Source organism: Carettochelys insculpta, chromosome 1 (genome assembly GCF_033958435.1).
Source record: "Carettochelys insculpta isolate YL-2023 chromosome 1, ASM3395843v1, whole genome shotgun sequence".
Taxonomy (NCBI): domain Eukaryota; kingdom Metazoa; phylum Chordata; order Testudines; family Carettochelyidae; genus Carettochelys; species Carettochelys insculpta.
Genome location: NC_134137.1, coordinates 221,077,366 through 221,098,253, shown reverse-complemented (window position 1 = coordinate 221,098,253; position 20,888 = coordinate 221,077,366). Strand labels below are relative to the sequence as shown.

Genomic DNA, 20,888 nt, shown 5'->3' with positions numbered 1-20,888 from the left:
ACTCTCAAATATTAGAAGAGTTCAGACCTTGTCCTAGACCCTCAAGTTACATTGGTTTATATTCCTCTCGCAAAGAGATTCCTGAACACCATGCTGTGGAACACTTGATTCTGGTCCACAGGGAGCTGGATAGTCACATACTGCTGGTTCCTCCTTGTTTCCAACTGCTAAGGCCTGTTTTAACAAAGTCAAGAGTACACTCAATACTTTCCTTTCTTGAGTACTTATATGAGTCCCATTATCTTACTGTCTGAGCATCTCAAGGTCTCCATCACCTTTCCTGTCACAACACCCCTCAGAAGTAGGGCACTGCTATTGTCCCCATTATACAGATAAAAACTGAGGCAGAGAAGGACGAAAGGCTTACCCTCTGTTGAGATGCAGGCTGCACTCTGAAATTAGTGGAGTATCTCAGCTATAAATGGAATGAACCAAAGTCCTAGATCTGAACTCTGGGACAACTCAGGTTTGAATACAAACTTTACAGCCTAGGTTCCAGCTCTAATTCGAATACAAACAATGCAAGAAAACATTGACCAAACACGTGGGAACCGTCATTGCTTGTGACCATCTGTCCCGCTTTGGTCGGGACAGTCCCGGATTTCAGGCAACTGTCCTTGAGGGCTTTTTTTTTAAAAAAAGCCAAATGTCCCGTAATTTCAGCTCCAGCCCTCCCCCTGCTGGGCAGCCGCGGTCAGTGCAGCTGCAGCAGTCTCCTGTAGTGGCCGGCAGGAGAGGCGGGCAGTGGCCAGCAGGTGGCGCTGTCAGGCAGGGCTCAGAGGCCGAGACAGGAAGCCAGTGGGAGGTGAGTCAGCCTGTGTGTGGGGTGTGTTTGTCACCCCTCTCCATGTGCACCCCAATGCAGCCTTTCTCAACAGGGGGAATGGAGGGGCCTGCCAGCCCTGTCAGGCCGTGGAGCTGAGCCCCAATCCCTGGCACCCCTCTACCTGCCCATTGAAGCTAGGAGCTGCACAGTTGAATGCCCAAGTTGGTGACCCCACAGGCCAGAGGACAGGAACTGAGGGCTGAAGCCCCACTCCTCACCGTGCCCAACCCCACAGGCTGAAGCCCTGCTCCCCAGTGCGCCATTCCTCCCCGCCCCCCCCCCCACAGGCTGGACCCCCAATCCCCAGCATGCTCATCCTTCTAGGCTGAAGCCCTGGTCCCCGCTGTTCCCCCTCTCTCCTGCCACTGAAGCTGGGAGCTGCAGGCCCTGGTGACCGCTGTGTGCCCACCCAAAAAAAATTAAGTATAAGTGCAGGACAGTCCCAGAGTCTCCTCCTCTCCTTGCCTCTGGCCAGCTCCCAGCCCCTTTTCTCACATAGCCAGGAAGAGCTGCAGGGGTGGGGTACCCAGCTGTAGAGCTGGCAGAAAGCAGGGCCTGTAGGGGAGCCTTCCTGGCACACAGGCTCGTTACCCCATCCCTCTGCCCAGGTGATCCCCTGCCCACACACTATCTCTAGCTACGTCTGCCTGCCCACAACTCCTAGCTACTTCCTGCCTGCACTCTGAGCTACCCCCTACCTGCCCACAGCCCCTAGCTACTCCTCCCCTGCATCATGAGCTACCCCCTGGCCACATATCGCCCCAAACTACCCTCTGCCTGTCCCCTGAGCTATTTCCTATCTACATTCTAAGCTACTCCTGCCTGCAGCCTAAGCTGGCTGCCTATATGCACCCAGCCCCTAGCTATCCTTTCCTGAGCCCTGAGCTGCCTGCACACATCCCCTAGCTAATTCCTGCCCACAAAAAGCCCCTGGCCACTCCTCTTTCTACACCCCGAGCTCACCTTCTGTGCACCCCGAGCTGGTTTCAGACTATCTGAGCTGAGCTGAGCCTCCCCACCCACCATAGTCAAGCCAGGCTAGGTGGCCTGCTGGCCTGAATGGGGTGGAGGTGGCACTGCCTCCCCGGTCCTGCCATATAGAACTGGCTTGAACCTGCTGGGCCCTGCCCCAAAACAGACATCATATACCTGAGACTCCCCTCAGCCCAGACCCTCCTGGGCCCTGGAGCTTTTAAAGCATATTGGGAGCAGGGCCTTTCACAGGTGCAGAGAGTCCTAGGCAACTCACAGTTTTTAAGGGCCCTCATCGTAATACAAAAAAAAAAAAAGAGATGATACATGAAAACAAAATAAGGTTCCAGAAAAAGAGTGTGATAGACTTGGAATACTTTTTTTTAATTTTTATTTTTATTTAACAAATGCATTTCTAGCCTATCAATGCCAAAAAAATAACAGGTGTCTAAATCTGAGGCCCTTTTGGAGCTTGAAGTCAAATGGTGCTTCATATAAGGTTGTAGTCAAAGTGACTAGCCCATACTGCTGCCAGTGCCGTTGCTATTTTTAGCACACTAACTTACCAAACCTACTTCCAGCTGCAGTGTAGACAGACTATATCCTCCCATAGGAACTGTGGAGCAATAATGAAAGCTGAGCTAAGCCTATTCTTCTACCGTTCTATCACCCCCTCTAAGCACATCTATGAGGGCACATTCACACTTAAGTTAACACTCACATGCCTTTTTAAAATGCTTCCCTCCTAGGTAAGGGAAGGAATTTTCCTTCAGGTAGATATTTTAGACAAAAATGTTAATTTCTGCCAAAAAAATCAAAATTTTCCTGAAGAAAGTTTTGAATTTGCTAAAATTCTTCATATTTTCCACAAGGGGGAAAAAAAGAAATGAAATGTTTTGTTTTGTGTGAGGTCAGTTCATTCTGTGGAACTGAACAGGCCTGTTTTGGTTCATGTCAGCTCAATAGTCTACCACTTCCAGTGCTGTCATGCCTCAGAGTTGCCATTTGGAAGCTTCAAGACGCCATTCTCCCCTGCGTGCCAGGTGCGAAGGCCAGATTCCATCTCCCATGATGCACTGTGGTTTGCTTTCGGAGCAGACTGCATTGTGCATCACATAAGTCACAGTGGGGTCCAGTGGGCCCCCTGGAATGCCACATAAAGCGTTGTAAAGTCTTTAACATACCATATCCGCAACGACCCCTCAATTACAAATAAAGCATAGGGTGCTTGAGCCAGCACAGAACAATGCTGCTCTGTTCTCCTCCCTTTCCAGGTTCCGATGGAGGAGAAGACTACTGGTGATCTCTGCCCCCAATGATGAGGACTGGGCCTACTCCCAGCAGCTTTCTGCCCTCAGTGGACAGGCCTGTAATTTTGGTAAGTTAGCTGGCCTTATACTTTTGCTCCCCAGACCACATCCTTCCTGAGCGCTATTTGGGGATGGATTCCCTTCATGCAGATCTAAACCCATACAACCTGAGGAGGGCAGTCTGACTGAAAACTTAACCAAATCCACCCAGCTAGGGATGGAAGAAGACAAATCCCAGATGCCATAGTAACCGCTGCCACGCAAGCACATCCTGGGGGCTGCTGACACCTCCTCTGATGTCCCTCAGATTAGGGAAGGGTTAGAGAGTGGGAGGGGGTCTTTCTCGGGTGGTCATTTTGGGAGCTTGGCAATGTAACAGCTCTGGGCTTCTCCATCTTGTTGTCACAGCTCAGGAAATTAGGGGTAGAAGCAGAACCTGATTATAGGTACCAATCATCAGCCCAGTACACAGCTAGGATTGGAAGCATGGGAATGGACAGAAAGAGCTTTGTTCTTCTTCATCCCAATTCTGCAGAGCGTGTTCATGGAGGCACTTCAGCCGCTTAGCACAAAAGGCCATAAGGGCTCCCAGTACCCTTACCAGAAAGAATATACATTAGAAGATCCACGCAACAAGGGGTCACTCAGCTCTGCCTGTTCCCAATCCTGCCCCTACTAGACATGTATGTGGACCACATACAACACTGCCCAGGTTTCCAATATGTAGCCTCTTCTATGCATCATAGTTCCACATTGTCTAGAGTTTTGTGAGAAGCAGTAGTAGCAGGGGCTAGATTTTTCCCCTGGTGAATGGCACGTAGTGCAGTGGTTCTCAAAGTGTAATCCATAGACCACAAGTGGTCTGCCACCATCTTACAAGTGGGCCACAGGCTTGGGACGTGCCCTGCCCCCTGCGGGAGGGCCTGCTCTGGCTCTCCAGGCCTGCCCCCACCAACATTATGTTTTTATGTTCCAGCAGACTAATATGAGAAATTTAGTATTTAAGGTATTTAGAAATAAGCAAATGCCTTTTGTCATCCTGGGTGGATGGTGGGTGAGTCTGCAGAAAGGTTTACGTTGAGTGGGATGGGCTGTGGGCCAAAAAGTTTGAGAACCACTAATGTAGTGGCATGTCTGGCTGGTTTCTGTATTGTTTCTGTGAATGTCAATGGTGCCAGAAAAAACAGAGACCCTCACAATATCTTTTTTTACTGTGTCTCCCTTTTAATCACAGTCTCACTCAACTTCAGCTGCTTTCTCTTTCCAAATTAATGAGAGATGTGGAACTTTGTCACATGCTTTCTGAAGCTCTGTATACAGTCACTATTTGTTCAACTCTCTCCCTTTTGTGGGGATGTCCTTAAGGAATGCCAGCAAGTTAATAAGGCATGACCCTCCTTTCTTCTTCCTTAAGCCATGGTTGAATATCCATAATCAAGCTGTGTATTTCCAAGGGTCTTGCCTCTGGATCACTAAAATAGTAGCTTCCAGGATTCTGGCCAGCATACAAACAGGTGCCTCACTGACTGGGTCCCCAGAGCATATCTGATCTTTTCTCAAACAAAGACAACATTCCAATCGTCTAGCTAAAAAAGGAAAAAAAAATGGATTCCTGCCTTAATCTGATCCCTGCCATAATTTCCCACTTGAGAGTTACAGGTTATGTTACCTACAAACAGTTTGCCACTGTACATATCATGAATAAGCACATTATTCTTGGCATTCTGATCTTTTCGTGCATCTGGTGAGTTTATCTCAATTGATTTAAAATATTCACTGTTCTTTGGATCGCCTGAGACTTTTGGAAAGCTCAGGTAACAAAAATCTCATGTATCAAAGCTTGGAGGATGGGATTCAGAAATGTATTTATGTACCTAAATCCTTGTGATTTCAGTAGAAGTTAGGGGCCTAAAATACCCTGGTGAATCCCACTCCAACAACTGCTCTCTGGGTCAGGAAGGAATTTTCGTCCTGATGGGCAGGAGTGCACAATTGGTTGGGTACAAGTAGTGGTTCACCTTTCTTAGAAGCCTCTGTTGCCACAGGAAGGAGAGCAGACTGATTGTGCAATGGTCTGATCCAGCATAGTGGGACACTCCCCTAAAAGATTATGAAATGGGATCCACTTTGACATGAGACATAAAATTAGCTTAGATAGGCCAAGGGACTGATCTGGTATGGTAAGGGGTGGGATACTGGACTTGTGGCCTGATGCACTTAACACAGTTTTGCTTTGCACCCAGTAGTGGCCTCCAGCTATCCTTCTAGTGTTAGGAGATCATCATGCCACTCCTAAGAGTGCCAGATCACTTACCAGACCCTACAGCTTCTCCACTTAAGATTCTATACCCTGCCGCTCACAACATATGTGTTTTAACCCCAAGGACAGAGCGTGTGTGCCCAAATTTGGGGAAATGATAAGTTTATGAATGTGAGCAGTAAATACCATCTGCCCAACTTATGCGCCTTAACAGGAAAGCCCTGGGGCTTGAGTGGCTTTGTGCCAGTATGAGCTAAGGTTCTAATATCTGTCTTTATTTATGTGGACTTTGTTCACATGAGGTTTTTAGTGCCTTAGGAAAAGCCCTGCAGAGCTTAGTTGATCAAACTTTGTCTAAGTAAGGACGGTGGGATTTTCGGAGGGAGCTATGGTGCTGGCCAGAAACCTCACCAGATTTGCTCTTCTCAGTGTATTTCAATTCCTGGAAGGTGGAATTATAGCAAGATCATCACCTCATATGCCACTTGGCCCCCATAAAAGACACCCTGAGTCACACACACAAAAATATGGAGATAGTGTGAGGTATATCTCGCCAGAGACGTTCAGGAGGTGTTCTGCACCCTAGTTTATTCAAAAGTAACAGAGAGAAAGCCATACTAGTCTATATACTATCAAAACAAAAAAGCAGTCCAGTAGCACTTTCAAGACTAACACAATAATTTATTAGGTGATGAGCTTTCGTGGGACAGACCTGCTTCTTCAGATGATAGCCATACCAGAACAGACTCAATATTTAAGGCCATAGCCATACCACAACAGACATATTGAGTCTGTTCTGGTATGGCTATGATCTGAAGAAGCGGGTCTGTCCCACGAAAGCTCATCACCTGATAAATTATTTTGTTAGTCTTGAAAGTGCTACTGGATGGCTTTTTTGTTTTGATAGTTTATTCAACTGCAAGAACATTAGCAAACCATTGAAGTACAACCAAAGAGGCTGAACTTGGGACAAGGGGGTCGGCTGCACCGAGCCTCCGAAGAACCCACACATGCACACACCAGGATGCTTCCTGGCTGCTTCTGCAGTAGTGTCCAGCTGTCCTGTGCCCCTCTTAGTGCACCTCACTTCTCTCTCCCCCAAACCCAATTCCTAGGTCCCACTGTATGAAAAGGAATTTATGCCCATGGGGTTGGGCTCTGCTGTTCTCCAGTACACCATGCTGTCCCACACAGCAGAACCACATTGAATGCTGCTGTCTCTCTGCGGGTAGGTCTGTAGGTCTTCCCCTGCCTGTGTGGATTAGCTTATCCCCAGATTCTAACCCACTTATGCCCACTATGCCACAGAAAGATTTCAGGGAAATTATACAACCTTTTTTTATGTGGGAGATCAGATTAGACAGTCTCAATGGTTGCTTCAGTCCCTGGCTCACATGCAGCACTCCAGTTGAAATCAGTGTTAGGCCCAGGCACAGAAGGATGGTGGGATTAGACCCCAAGAAACAAGCATGGATCTAGCCAGTTAAAGTAAAATAATGTGGGTCTGTGACTGAGTGGAAAGAGCTGGTGTCACACAATGCCTCTCTTGTTCCTTTGCAGGTCTGCGCCATATAACTATCCTCAAACTGCTAGGACTTGGAGAAGAGATCAGTGGTATCTTAGAGTTATATCCCATCAATGGTAAGAAATGGTTTCCTGGTCTTTAGTTACTACTCATGAAGGACGGTTACACAGGCCTGTGTATTTCTCAGGGGGCAGGTGCCACCTGGAGGGAGGCAGCTTCTTTGCTATATCACCCTATTCACTGAATCCATCAAGGAGAGGTGAAAACAGGAACCTCACCACCTTCACTCTTTTTTGGTTATATAACCACTGTCCCACTGGGACACCAGACATGTTTGGTTCCGTCATGCTCTATTCACTAACACCAAATGAAACCTGACTGAAACTAGTGTGTTCTCCTTCAACCCACACGGCAATAACCTATGATTTGGAAATAGGAGGTCCTGAGTTTAATCTCTGCGGAGAAGGACTGTGAGATCCTTATGCTAACCAGGCTCTTTTACAGAGGGCAGTAAAGTAGGGAGAAAGGGCAGCACAGCATACTATCCAAGTGATCATTTAGTATTCTTCCTGGTACTGTCCTTTTCTAGGAAGCTCCAATGTGGAGAGAGAAGATATCCCTGCTACCTTGGTGAAAGATATCCGCAATTATTTCCAAATCAGCCCTGAATATTTTTCCATGCTTCTGGTTGGGAAAGATGGAAACGTCAAATCCTGGTATCCTTCCCCCATGTGGTCCATGGTGATTGTATATGATTTGATCGATTCCATGCAGCTCCGGCGCCAGGAAATGGCAATTCAGCAGTCGCTTGGCATGCGATGCCCAGAAGATGAGTATGGTGGGTATGGTTACCATAGCTATCACCAGGGATACCAGGAAGGTTACCAAGATGACTACCGTCACCATGAAAGTTACCACCATGGATATCCATATTAAATAGAGCAAGTTTGACTGCTGCCTTTTGCCCTCATTACAATAGCTGTTCAAGCCACAACTGGCCAGACGTGGAAATTCTTCCCAAGCCACTTACATGACCTTGCTTCTTTCTTCCCATATTCCGTGAAGGGCCTAAATAAACATTGTATTTGCCTTTTTGAAAATCCACAAGCCTTTACAAGTGAAATCGTTCAAACCAGCAGTACTGACACTTCTAAGCAATAATGACTCCTTTACATTGTTTAACCCCTATAATCAGCGGGCATCACCAGCTGCATTTTGTTTACATTCAACAAAAATCTTTCCCACGCTTTCAGTCGTGGACTTCATACTGTAGCCAGGACACCAACTGTACCATATACATTGTAACACGTTTTTATATATCCTCGTCCAAGGAGAAAAACAAAGTATATTTATTGGAAAGTGAATTTTGCATTGTGGTGATGAACGCACACAGAGGACCACACCACAAGACTTCCCCCAGGAAGGAAATTTTAGGGAAAAAGTGGGGGACAGGTTCTCTTTCACAGTAATTTTTAAAAATCCTTTTCAGCTGCCTTGTCTAAAAAGACTGCATCTCTTTTATAATAGGTCAGCTTTGTACTTTGCCGAGTTCCATTCATAATCGACCAAAACACAACAGCATGGTTGAAAAATTTTGAATTTCAGCCAAAAAGGAAGAAATGTATCAAAAATATTTGTGAAAACTTTTAGTTGCTTTTCAACTATCAGTTTCTATAAACATTTTGGAGAAAATTCCATCTCCTCTTTTGACCATCTCCAGAGCCCATATAAACACACTATCAGAAAGCCAAAGCAGCTTCTGAAGCAGCCTTCCTCCTCAGCACCATGAGCAGTGTTCCCTCTAATTTTTTCCATCCATGTGCAGAATAATTCTTATGTGCACTGAGACATGTGTAGATGTGCACCATCAGTAGAAACAAATGATGCCGGCTGTGGGTGCTCTGCTAAACAGCTGGGCAGCATTTGAATCTCTCCTTGGTGGGTGTCCAAGCGCTCAGCTTACAGGGAACACTAACCATGCAGCCTAGTCGTCAGTTTGATAACTCATGCACAGATTCTCAGAGGTTTGCAAGTGCTTAATCCTATTCAAATCAATGCGATTTAGATGCCTAAATATCTTTGAGGATCTGGATCTCACTCCCTTTGTAGGAGTAGGACTGGGGCTTGTGGAAGAAGGATGGCCCTTGAAAAAGACTATTGATTGTATAACTTCCATGTTTTAAGCTTGCTACTTCCTGCAATTCAGCAGCTGAAGTGGAGGGGGAAAGATTTTTTTTTTTTTTAAGGCAAGGAGGAATGATAAAATATAATGAGCCAGAATGAAGCAAGTCTTAAAGGAAAGTCTGTGAGGTTGTATGGCTCAGCTTAAGAAAGTAAGTGCTGGTTGCCTTAGTGTAAAAATGGTCAGCTGCTTCACCATCTTGACCTAAGGCAGAAATAGATTAAGACATGCCAGATGTGTCTCTGATAGGAGACTTCTTGGTCATTTCAAACATTTCAGCATCTTTGCATTTTTGCAATTACTCTAAATGGATGCACAGTAAATTACACTGTAAAAAAATGAGTTAGCGGCACTGGGGAGAAGAGAGTTAACTTGCCAAAACAAACGGAAAAGTTCAACCAAATAGGGAAAAACCTATGAGTTCGTCAAGATTTCAAAACAAAATTGGATATGCACCAGACATTGACCTGTGCACTTTATGGGTTTAGCACTGATGTCAAGGTGGTATGTGGCTGTCTATTTATAGAAATAGGTCCAAACAAAAACTTTCCATCTGAACACTTGTAAGATTTAGGGGGTTTCTTAACACGGATCTAAATTTGGATGATAATCAATACATCTAATAGACCCAGACAAATCCATATTTTTAAACAACCTGGAATTTTGAGGGATGGGGTTTGATATCTGCAGCGGGTCTGAATTTTGCAGTCTCTCACTCCTTAGACAGTCCAGTGGGCAGAGTACTTCTTTTCAGATCAAGGTTAATCTCCCATATAGCTACGTAGCAACCCTTAAGGGAACATTGTACCTTTCTCAAAATAAATAAATAAGCATGCCACACACACACACACACACACACACACACACACGAATGTTCCAAATTATGAGTTTCCACAAACATCCTTCACTCTATTCTTCTGAGAGCAAGCAGAAACAGACATGCTTAACTATCCATCATACAATATTAAGCTCATATTTCTATACCTATTAATGAAGCAGTTGTGCATGGTGGATAGAAAATGAAGTTTTGGAGTTTCTGGATGTTCATAAGATTCCTAGGATTTTGGTTCATCTGTAAACCGGTCATTTTCCCTTCAGTCCTCTCTTATCACCAATGCAAACACAACAGCATTCATAATACTGGCAAAATTTAGCGAAAGATAGTATTTTCAGGTTTTTTAAGAAACAATTCCCTTAGATGGAGATGGCAAAAGAAGGCTTCAAGGTCACCACAGAATTGTATTAAATTCGTGGAGGAAGTGGGGCAGAAAGACAAACCCCACGACAAGAGAGATTCTTCTGCTGGGCTGAGTTTGTAGCTGGAAAGGTTAACAATATTGTTTGTTGAGCTGTGGTTGTTCTAGTTGTAGTATCCTGAAGTACAAAGTAATTCAAAATTCTCTCCTCATATTAGGAACCTGAGTATGGAATCCAAAATGCTCAATGGCTAAAAAGTTCCAGCATTCATGGCTCTAGGCACCAAGAGTGGGTGTATCAGTAGCAAGCTCCCAAGCCCAGGTCAACAGATTTAGGCATGTGCTCCCTGGGTAAAAATAGCCCGGTACATACTATGGATTGAGTGCTGAAACTTAGAGAGGGGAGTGAGCTTCAGAGTCCAAGCTGCACATTCAAGGGGACTGCCTGCTCAACTATTTTTAGGGCACTAGTGTAAGTTCAAGGCTGTTGACCAAGGCTGGGATACTCACCCCAAACAACAGCTTGGAATAGTCTGCAGAAATAATGCTCTTTCTGCCTAACTTATTTGTTAGAGGCCATGAGAGAGGCATCAGACACCAATGGGCGCTGAGCCCTCGGTTATTGATGATGATGATGTCAGCCATTCCTCTCCTAAAACACTCTGCTATCATTTGTAAGAGCGCAGTTGTGGAAGATGGCGTTCACACACTCTTCCGCAGTGCCGCATGCTTACTTACTGGAGTGGGTAAATCAAAATATTTGCCCATTTCTGGGTGAGAGTCAAGGTTCCTGTTGTTGCATAGCTGATACATGCCTCTCTTACCTCAATAAGTATGTCTCTCTGTAATTCAAGAAAGCCTAACTAAAGGCCTGATCCAGTTCTCTTAAAGTTAATGGGAAGATTTCTCCCACAAGCTGGATTGGGCTCTAGTAGCCTGAAGTCCTGCCCTTTCTCCAGCCTGGGTTGGTCCATCTCTGCAATTACATATGTGGTATCTCCACCTGTTTAGACCCAGTGCAGATACCTCCAGCATGGAAGTATCATTCAATTTTCTTCTCTTTCCTGGGACTGCTCATGAGCCCACCAGCAGTGGCAGGGCATGGGTGAAATTGCCCCCTCTCTGAATTCTCCTATCAGTGCTCACAAAGTAGATGTTCAGGGCAGGCCCAAAGATGGTTGCTCCAGCTAACAAAAATAAACCAGTTTCCTAATACAAACCAATTTACAAATACAAAACTGACCAGGAATACCTCTTCCATGCCCTCTTTGCTGATGGGTGGTGGTGTTCTGCTGTTGGCCCTGGGCTGTCAGTCCTTCCTCTAAACTTGCAGTCCACTTTGGGGGGTTCCCCCCACCATAGGGAAAAGAGCAGCCTCTAGCCCAGGGACAACTTGTCTCTCCTCATCATCTCTAGCCAAAGGTCTCTGGCAGCCCTTAGCAGGACTCAGGTGTCTCTAACTGACCCAAGGTAACCCCTCTGAAGCTTATCGGGAAAAAAAAAGGCTTTTACCATAATAGGGCTCATACACCTGACTTCCATAACTCTCTTGTATCACCCCAGCTTGACTTTGTCATATTGCGGGACTTGGAAAAACAATAATATCCTAGCTCTTATATAGCACTTTTTATCAGCAGGTTTACAAAGGTCAGTATATCATCTTCACTTTACAGGTGTCAAAATTGTGGCACAGGGAGTGGGCAGGACTTGCCCAAGGTACCTGGCAGAACTGGGAATTCAACCCAGGTGTCCTGAGTCCCCAGTCTTGGGCTGTGCTCTAGCCATTACAGTGTACTGCCTCTACACAAAACATACTTTCTGAGGTTCAGAAATAGCTTCTCTCCAGCTCATCTGTCTTCAACAGAAATCTCAGGCAGGGAGGCCTTAAGTGTGGTTTTGGAGACTGTCTGAACTGGTTTGATGTTCAGTCTCTAGAGGCGCTGGGCTGATGTATGTGCTCAGACTTTGCATGTGGGGAAACTCTTTGGAAAAGTTTATGTAAAACGCTGTCACTCTCCTTTAAATGAAATATAATCTAAAGTTAATGGTTCCATATGTTGTTCTTGGAAATATTCTAAGGTTGACAGCTATAATCTTTGCAAAAGACAGGAAACTCAGGCACCTACTATATACTACAAAAATGCATATACTGGAAAACTATGAAATGGGTCTTACAGCAACAGAAATTTTAACAGTTAGGGTGTTTTTTGCATTAATGGCTTCCTTTCCTATCAATGAAAATATGCATCTGGAAGTTGCATTTAAATGTGTTTTCCTCTTACATTTTGTACAGGTTAAAGCAGGCAGGATTCTCTTTCTGATAATGAGCTACCATAAAAGTATACAAAATAGGAGTCCGGGTGTGAGATTTTTCATCTGTCACTTAGAAAGTAATGGCTAATAAATGAATCACAACCGTAGTTTGAGAGTTTGTGTCTGACTTTTAAAATACGCTTGCAAAAAGTCACTGCTCCCGTGGGAGCATTTTAAAAAAGTGAAGATCTAAAATACTCTTTTATGTGCACATGGCTTTTCATCCAGACTTCTCAAAATGCTTTAAGATCTAGATTCCTAGAATGTAGCCTGAACCATACACCCATACGACAAAAGTTAAAAGAAGGAGGAAAGTTGCTTTCCTCCTGATGGCCTAGACCATGGGTACAAGCGCTGCTGCTGCTACCCACCTACTTACTCCCACTCCTGAAGCAGCAGCCTTGAGAGTGTAGAGTCAGACTCCATGTACTGGCCAGCAAAGCATGGTGAATAGCAACTTCGTTGCTGATGACAAATTATTCTTCCTCCTCAGGAGAGAGCGAGTAGAGAAGGAAGAATGGGTCCCCGACACAAAATCCCTTTCGTAGTAAAACAGAAGAATAACCATGCTAGTCTATATACTATCAAAACAAAAAAGCAGTCCAGTAGCACTTTAAAGACTAACAAAATAATTAGGTGATGAGCCATACCAGAACAGACTCATTATTTAAGGCACACAGAATCAAAAATAGTAATCAAGGTTGACAAATCAGAAAAATATTATCAAGGTGAGCAAATCAGAGAGCAGAGGGGCAGAAGGGGTGGGGCGGAGTCAAGAATTAGATAAAGTATGCAAAAGAGCCCCTATAATGAGCTGGAAAATTCCCATCCCGGTTTAAACCACATGTTAATGTGTCCAACTCGAATAAATAAGAGAGTTCAGCAGCCTCTCTTTCCAAACTGTTGTGAAAATTCCTCTTTCCTAGCATGGCTCTGCAATATTCCAATTTATCCTAATTAAGCCTCAAACATCCCAGTGCAATAGGAAAGAGAACTAAGCCTCACATCATCCACATCTGGGATGGACCACAATAGCTCATTAGCTGCACTACATATCTGTAGAGAGCACGAAGCCTGTCACTGAAAGCAAATTGTGGGGGGTGGGGCGGGAAATCAAATCTTATTCTGAGTAGCATAAGAAGAAAAACATGACAAATCCAAATGTTTACCTGGACTTGCTGATCTTGCCATACAAGGACAAACTGAAGAGGAATGCATGGAAGCCTTTGAAAACCTGCATGCCAAGATTAGCTTAGGGTTGTGGTATTAGGGGATTTTGGCCATTTGTAATAGATTCCTCCCTCAAAATTGTGGTTTGATGGTTTCATACCTTTAACAACTGAAATCCTTTCTCGGCGTTTGCAAAAAGCCACTGAGTCCCTCATTTCTCCTGCAAGATGGTTATACTCATCCATCATGAGCGCACCCTAATGAGGGTGTGTGCCTGCCCTCTCAACAGACACACACAAAAGCGGTCTCAGAGCCTTTTCCGGGTGGAGTTCCAACACAACCACCCCCCCCCCCCGCTTATGCTAGGCTGCTAGGGCCTGACTGGCTGCTTCCCATATAGCCACTCTACACAACACGGGAGACATCTCTACTGCCTTCTGCAGGGCATGAGGTGTGATAGCGCAACAAGGTTTCCAGCATGGGACATCAAGGCCCAGTTCACCCCCATCAAATCCCTCCAAGTACTTTTGTGTTGTTTTTTTGTTTTACATAATCAAGGGACGTACCTAAAGTAGCTTTCACATGGGAGGATGCTAGGGGTGACATAAAATCACAGCATGCGAAGGGACTTTGAGAAGTCATCTAGTTTAGTTCTCTGTACTCAGGACAGGACTTGTCTAACCTGTTCTTTAAAATCTCCAAGGACAGGGCTTCCACAAACTCCCTAGACAATTCATTGCAGTTCATGACTACTCTGACAATTAAGAAGCTTTTTTCCCCCCAAACCTGCCTTGCTGGTAGTTCAACCCATTGCTTCTTGTCCTGTTCTCAGAGGTTCAGAAGAACGATTTTTCTCCCTACTCTTTTCAAATACATAAATGTTTTTTCAAGCTTATGTCCCTTCTCAATTTTCTCTTTTCCAGAGTAAACAAAGCAATTTTTTTTCAATCTTCCTGCACAGCTCATGATTTCTAGACCTTTAATATTTTTCATTGCTCTTCCCTAGACTCTCTCCAATATGTCCACATCCTTCCTGAACTGTGGCACCCAGAACTGAGCACAAACTACAACTGAGACCTGATCAGTGTGGAGTAGAGCAGAATTACCTCTTGTGTCTTGATTGCAGCACTTCTGCTAATGCGCCCCAGGATTGATTATTTATTTTGCAACAGTGTAACACTATTGACTCATATTTACCTTGTGGTCCACTATGACTTCTAAATCCCTTCCACAGTACTCCTTTCTAGGCAGTCTTTCCCCATTTTGTATGCATGTAACTGATCATTCCTTTCTAAACGGACCACTTTGCATTTGTCCTTACTGAATTCCACGCTGTTTATTTAAGACCATTTCTCCAGTTTGTCCAGATATTTTTAATTTTTTAATCCTGTCCTCCAAATCACTCCCAACTCCTTCCAGATTGGTATTGTCTGCAAACTTTGTAAGTGTACTCTCTATGCTACTATCTAAACCACTGAAGATACTGAACAGAACCAGACTCAGACCTATCCCTGTGGAACCCCACTTGTTATTCCCTTCCATCATAAAAAGAACCTAGATAGAAAATAGAATCAGTGAGTGCCAATAAACCACCTTTGACATGATATTAAATGCACAGGCTTCTCAAGTGTTTTTATCCTTACCTTTCAGGCTCTTCAGTACTGTGACCCCGCTACCTATCTGCAACTGTTCACCCATGCCACATGGTTATAATACTCTTGACATAGCATGGGCTGAAATAAAGCACCACAATGGGGCCCCAACCCTGAACTGCTCCCAGCTTTAGCTATTTAAAAACAAGCATTTTAACAATGAGGTGAATTAGGCACGCAGGTCAGGAGCTGACTGCTGCAGCAGTTGCAGAGGAAACACCATGTACAACTTGACAGGTATTGGCACAACTGGAGGCTGGATATCACACCTGATGACCAAATGAACTGACTAAGTATGGCAAAGAATGTACATTAATGAGGTACAGAACACATTGTCTCATGAATTTTGAAGCACAACTTCAAAGGCAGGATTTCTTTCAGCCCACTGAAAAACACATAAGTAGCTGCCGCACATTCTGGCATAACAACATGAAACACCCTTTAAGAAATAGTTTGTAAGGAATTATACAGTGGATGTTTCCACTATGAAAGATCCTTCACAGAAAGGTAAAAAATTATAAATGCTTTTCCCTACTAATTTGACCAGATTGCTACTAAATCTTCTTCCTCTTTTTTCCAACTTTACCTGAACTTGCTGGATTCCATTTCCCATCTCCAGATGTTCTTCCAGCAACATTTCATCAGGCAGCAGCAGCCACCTTTAACCCATGTCATCTAGCATCTTGCATAATCATACATAGATTGAACCTCTATAATCTGGAACTCTCTCATCCACCAAACTCTGTAATCTGGTATGATTTTAGTTAGCTGGACAACCACTTATCATAGGTGTGGCCAAGTTTTCCGTGGTCCCATATAGTTTGTTTCCAGCCACCAATGCTGGCCTGCAGTGTTCTGTTCTGTTATTTAGCTGTAATTTACCCCAAATGTATTCTAAGAGCCCAGTAAGCAGTGGAAGTTTTGGTAATGTACTAGAAAATATTGATCTCCTGTCATCTTGAAAATTCTCTTGTCTGGCATCGGTCAGGTCCCAAGGGTGCTGGACCAGAGACGTTCAACCTGTACAACAGTCCAGAGTGGGTGCGATATACTACCAGTGCAGGGAAACCTTATATAGCTAAGAGACTATACTTATGCTTACCTGGCAGAAACAACCAGTCATTATATGCTGAACCCTGTCTCTCATGCTGCAGCTATCAAATGTTCAGGGTCAATGTTTTATTTAATAGCTCTGCTGGCAGCTCAGAGAAAAGAAATACTGTATCTCTAGTTTCCTACTCCCTCCATGAAACCATGAATACCACTCACACCAGAAAGAAATTATGGTGCAATCATTTCAAAATGATCTTTAGTTTATTCAGGCTTGTTTCACAATTAGGCATAATACATTATATGTAAAACAAAACATATTACAAAGCAGTCATGTACCGTAGGCACCAGTAGATATGAAAACAGCAGAGTTTCACACAGAATGAAATACAAAGGTGAGTTGCTGAAACCAATAGGCCTTATTCTGCTCAGTTACACCAGCGCATAAAGGAGGAACTCCACTGAAGCCAATAGTTACATAGGCACAAAGATGGGGTAAAGTCAGAATCCAGACATCATATCATATCATACATTCTCTCTCTACATTCAAGAGATGCACTTGTAATAGGGAACAACATATCATCTACCAAATGGCATGCTTGAAAGTACACTGTCTGGTTAAAAATGATGAGCCATACTTAAATGGGCTCTGATTAATCTGTGTTTACAGGTGCTTTGTGTGGCCAGTATCAAAAAGCAGCTGAAATATAAAAGTGAATCTGGCCTTATATTTAAAAGGTAAACAAGTATTCTTATTGTTCTAGTAGCAGCTTCGATTACTAAAACACACTCAAGCGTTTGTATAGCTTACTGTTCAAAGTGCTGCACAAATGTACAATAATTGATCCTCAGAACACACATATGGAGGTAGGTTAGCAGTATTATCTCTATTTTAAAATGGGGAAAATCTGGCAGGAAGTGGAAATGGTTGAGGCAACGTGACTAAGTGAAGCAGTGGAAGAAGAGGGATTAGACTCAGGAGTGAGTCTAGTAGATCATGCTGCAAGGACTAACTAAACCATTTTCAAGACCGAATAAACTTTTCACCATTTCTTTCAACTTGGACAATGATAACAGGCTTTCCAAATTACCCTACAATTTCTAACCCATTTGACTGTCAGGAGCACAGAATCATAGATGTGTAGGATTGGAAGGGACCTCAATACATTATTTCATCCAATCCCATACAGTGAGACACAAGTAAGTATTATCTAGACCAATGGTTCCCAAACTTTTTCTGGTCATGAAACACTTGGACATCACGGCGCACACTCAGGAATACTTTGTCTTTTTTTACATCATCATACTAATTGTGAGGAACATTACTAACAAGACATATTTTATAATATTAATTATTGTATGGTAAATGCAACTCAAATAATAATGAAACCAGACATTAACAAAACAAATAGAGCAGGAATAACAGATAAAACAAATAAAATCAGCACACTTACTTAATAAATTTAATGTGATGGATAAGCCTGATGGGCTGAACAAAGATGTCTGATATCAAGTGTGATATCTGAACAACTGAATCTGCAGCTCATTTTCTGCATCCAGTTATTTCTGTACTTTGTTTATGCGACGATGTACCTGGAAAATCCGTCTTCCACAAAGATAGGTGGTAGGGAAAAGCAGGATTTTCAGGAGTGCTTCCTTAGCAATATCTGGGAATTTAAGCTGCACATTTACCCAGAATTAGATAAGATTGTCACTGGAAAATTCCAGCTTTAAATCTCCATTACACATGAGTTCAATATACTGCTTCCTATGTTTTAAATGTTTAAATTAAATAATTTAAAAAAAATAAAACTAATAATTTATGTTCATGTTGCTGCAGCCCACAAGGACTTTTGGATAGTAACAACGGGTTAAATTGGCCCTGTATCAAAAAAAGTTACTCACCGCTGGTCTAAGGCTTCTAAGCTATTAACAGACAAGTGATGACTTAAAGTAAGCACTTGTTGCCTGTTAGCAAGTAGTAATGTTAAGAACAATTGGTTACTGTATAGTCATTTCAAGAAAACTGCAAAATCAAGAAAGTTCCATCTTGAAATGTAATTATTTCCCTGAGAATGGGGAAGAGACTGCTCTTACTCAATTTCAATGGCAGAACACTGTGTCACAACTCACGGAACACAAGCATTCCTCTGGAACATAGCTTGGGAACTGCTCATCTAGACCATCCCACATACTAGAGCCGTGTCTACACGTGCACGCTACTTCAAAGTAGCGGCACTAACTTCAAAATAGCACCCATCACGGCTACACGTGTTGGGCGCTATTTCGATGTTAACATCGACGTTAGGCAGCGAGACGTCGAAGCCGCTAACCCCATGAGGGGATAGGAATAGCGCCCTACTTCGACGTTCAACGTCGAAGTAGGGACCGTGTAGTTGTTGCGCGTCCCCCAACTTCGAAATAGCGGGGTCCGCCATGACAGCCATCAGCTGAGGGGTTGAGAGACGCTCTCTCTCCAGCCCCTGCGGGGCTCTATGGTCACCGTGTGCAGCAGCCCTTAGCCCAGGGCTTCTGGCTGCTGCTGCCGCAGCTGGGGATCCATACTGCACGCACAGGGTCTGCAACCAGTTGTCAGCTCTGTGTATCTTGTGTTGTTTAGTGCAACTGTGTCTGGGAGGGGCCCTTTAAGGGAGCGGCTTGCTGCTGAGTCCGCCCTGTGATCCTGTCTGCAGCTGTGCCTGGCACCCTTATTTCGATGTGTGCTACTTTGGCGTGTAGCTGTTCCCTCGCAGCGCCTATTTCGATGTGGTGCTGCGCAACATTGATGCTGAACATCGACGTTGCCAGCCCTGGAGGACGTTTAGACGTTATTCATCGAAATAGGCTACTTCGATGTAGGCTTCACGTGTAGACGTAGCCTAGCACAGCTAAACAACTGGTCAGCAAACACTGCAAAAGAAGTTGGTCTATTCATCTGCAAATTTTTAAAGACTACAGAAATACTTCTTAGAGATTATTCTTAAAGATTGTTTCTACAACAATATAAATTTTGGGCCAAGTGTATTTTTTAAATTTAAAACAATTTCCAGTACGGTGAAATGCACTTGGTGAATTTGGATATAAAGTAACTATTTTTATTGTGAAGTATAATGAAAATCTCTCATGTCTTGTTATGGGCAAACTGCAATTCTAGGTAGAGTAAGAATGAAATTACTTCAAAGGAAAATACATGCATCCTGTTTATTTAAAACCATGTATTTCTGAATAACAGGAAAGTTGCTTTGCCACTATGCAACAATAACCATGTTACCAAACAACCAGGAAGTATTTATAATTGGGTGTAATGTTTTGCAGGACACATAAGACCAGTCATTTCTGCAGATTAGTGCAGCAGTGAAGAAACTCAGTCTACAGCTATGGAACCATCCCTCAATCAAACTGCAGACGGTGCATGATACCCATGAGCCCTGGAAATAAGAATACCTTGCACTCATATAGTGCCTCGAATCTTTAGAGCACTTTAAAAATGTCAGGGGCCCATTCAGTGGGACTACTCTCAACTAATGATGTTAAAAAGAGTGCATATTCTGATAACTGAGTAACTGCCAACATTTGTCAGTTACTTGGTTAACTGCAATGCAACACCCTCCCTCCTCCCTTTGCCCCGGCTACTTGGCACACAGGCTGTTTCAGCTTCTGTCACCACCAAGGAGATCAGGCTCTGCTCCCCTCCACTGTCGATCTATATTTAAATTTTAAGTCACCTTGATTTAAATCAACCCACCCTGATCTACATTAAAATTATCATCAGCATTCCATATTTTAGTGTAGTGGTTCTTGTTCTCAGCCTTCCGTATGATGAGTCCATTTGCTACTGCTTCTCTTCACAGCTGTGAGAGAGTCATCTGTGTCAGTTCCTAAAGCACTATGAGGAAAGGCATGCTCAGTTTAAATGCAGAGCAGCAGGGCTGGTGGGGAAGAGCCCTACAGAAGCTTAGCTTGTGTATGGCTCAGCCTTTTAAATGCACAGTGCCAGATGGGGGCACTGCCTGATCCCGGTACAAGCAGAGACAGAGGCTGAGCCAGACACTCCCTGTTCACATGTGGGGAGGGCTTCAAGTAACCAGCATGTAACTGGATACTCTATTACACCCCAACTCTCAGAGTCAGGACCACTGATGTGAGGTTTACAGGATCAAGCCCTTGATCAGTGTGGTAGGTACAACCCTACTGTATGACAGACCAACATGTACAATTGAGGACGAGTGTTCTGGATTAATAGGTATAATACAGTACCCATGTGACCCATATCATTAAGTAAGGGCTGAATTCTCCTCTTATATCACTCTTATTATCAGTTTATCATTGACTGCACTAAAATTAACTTCTGATTTACACTTGTGCGAGAAGAGAAAAATGGCCCTTATATATATATATATATATACATATATATATATATATATATATATAT

At 43.7% G+C, this 20,888-nt stretch overlaps 1 protein-coding gene across 2 annotated transcripts in view; it reads left to right on the top strand.

Annotated features, from left to right (window-relative positions):
- CCDC80 (coiled-coil domain containing 80) overlaps positions 1–20,858 on the top strand; it is a 40,736-nt gene extending 19,878 nt beyond the window's left edge. The window contains exons 6-8 of one of the 2 annotated variants that reach the window (XM_074999990.1): positions 3,073–3,176; positions 6,929–7,009; positions 14,761–20,858. In XM_074999990.1, the coding sequence (XP_074856091.1) occupies positions 3,073–3,176; positions 6,929–7,009; positions 14,761–14,828 (253 nt within the window). In that variant the 3' untranslated portion in view covers positions 14,829–20,858. Of the gene's footprint in view, positions 1–3,072; positions 3,177–6,928; positions 7,010–7,482; positions 12,822–14,760 lie in introns of those variants that run through there. The other variant, XM_074999982.1, reaches the window with a different exon arrangement.
- The last annotated feature ends 30 nt before the right edge of the window (positions 20,859–20,888 follow it).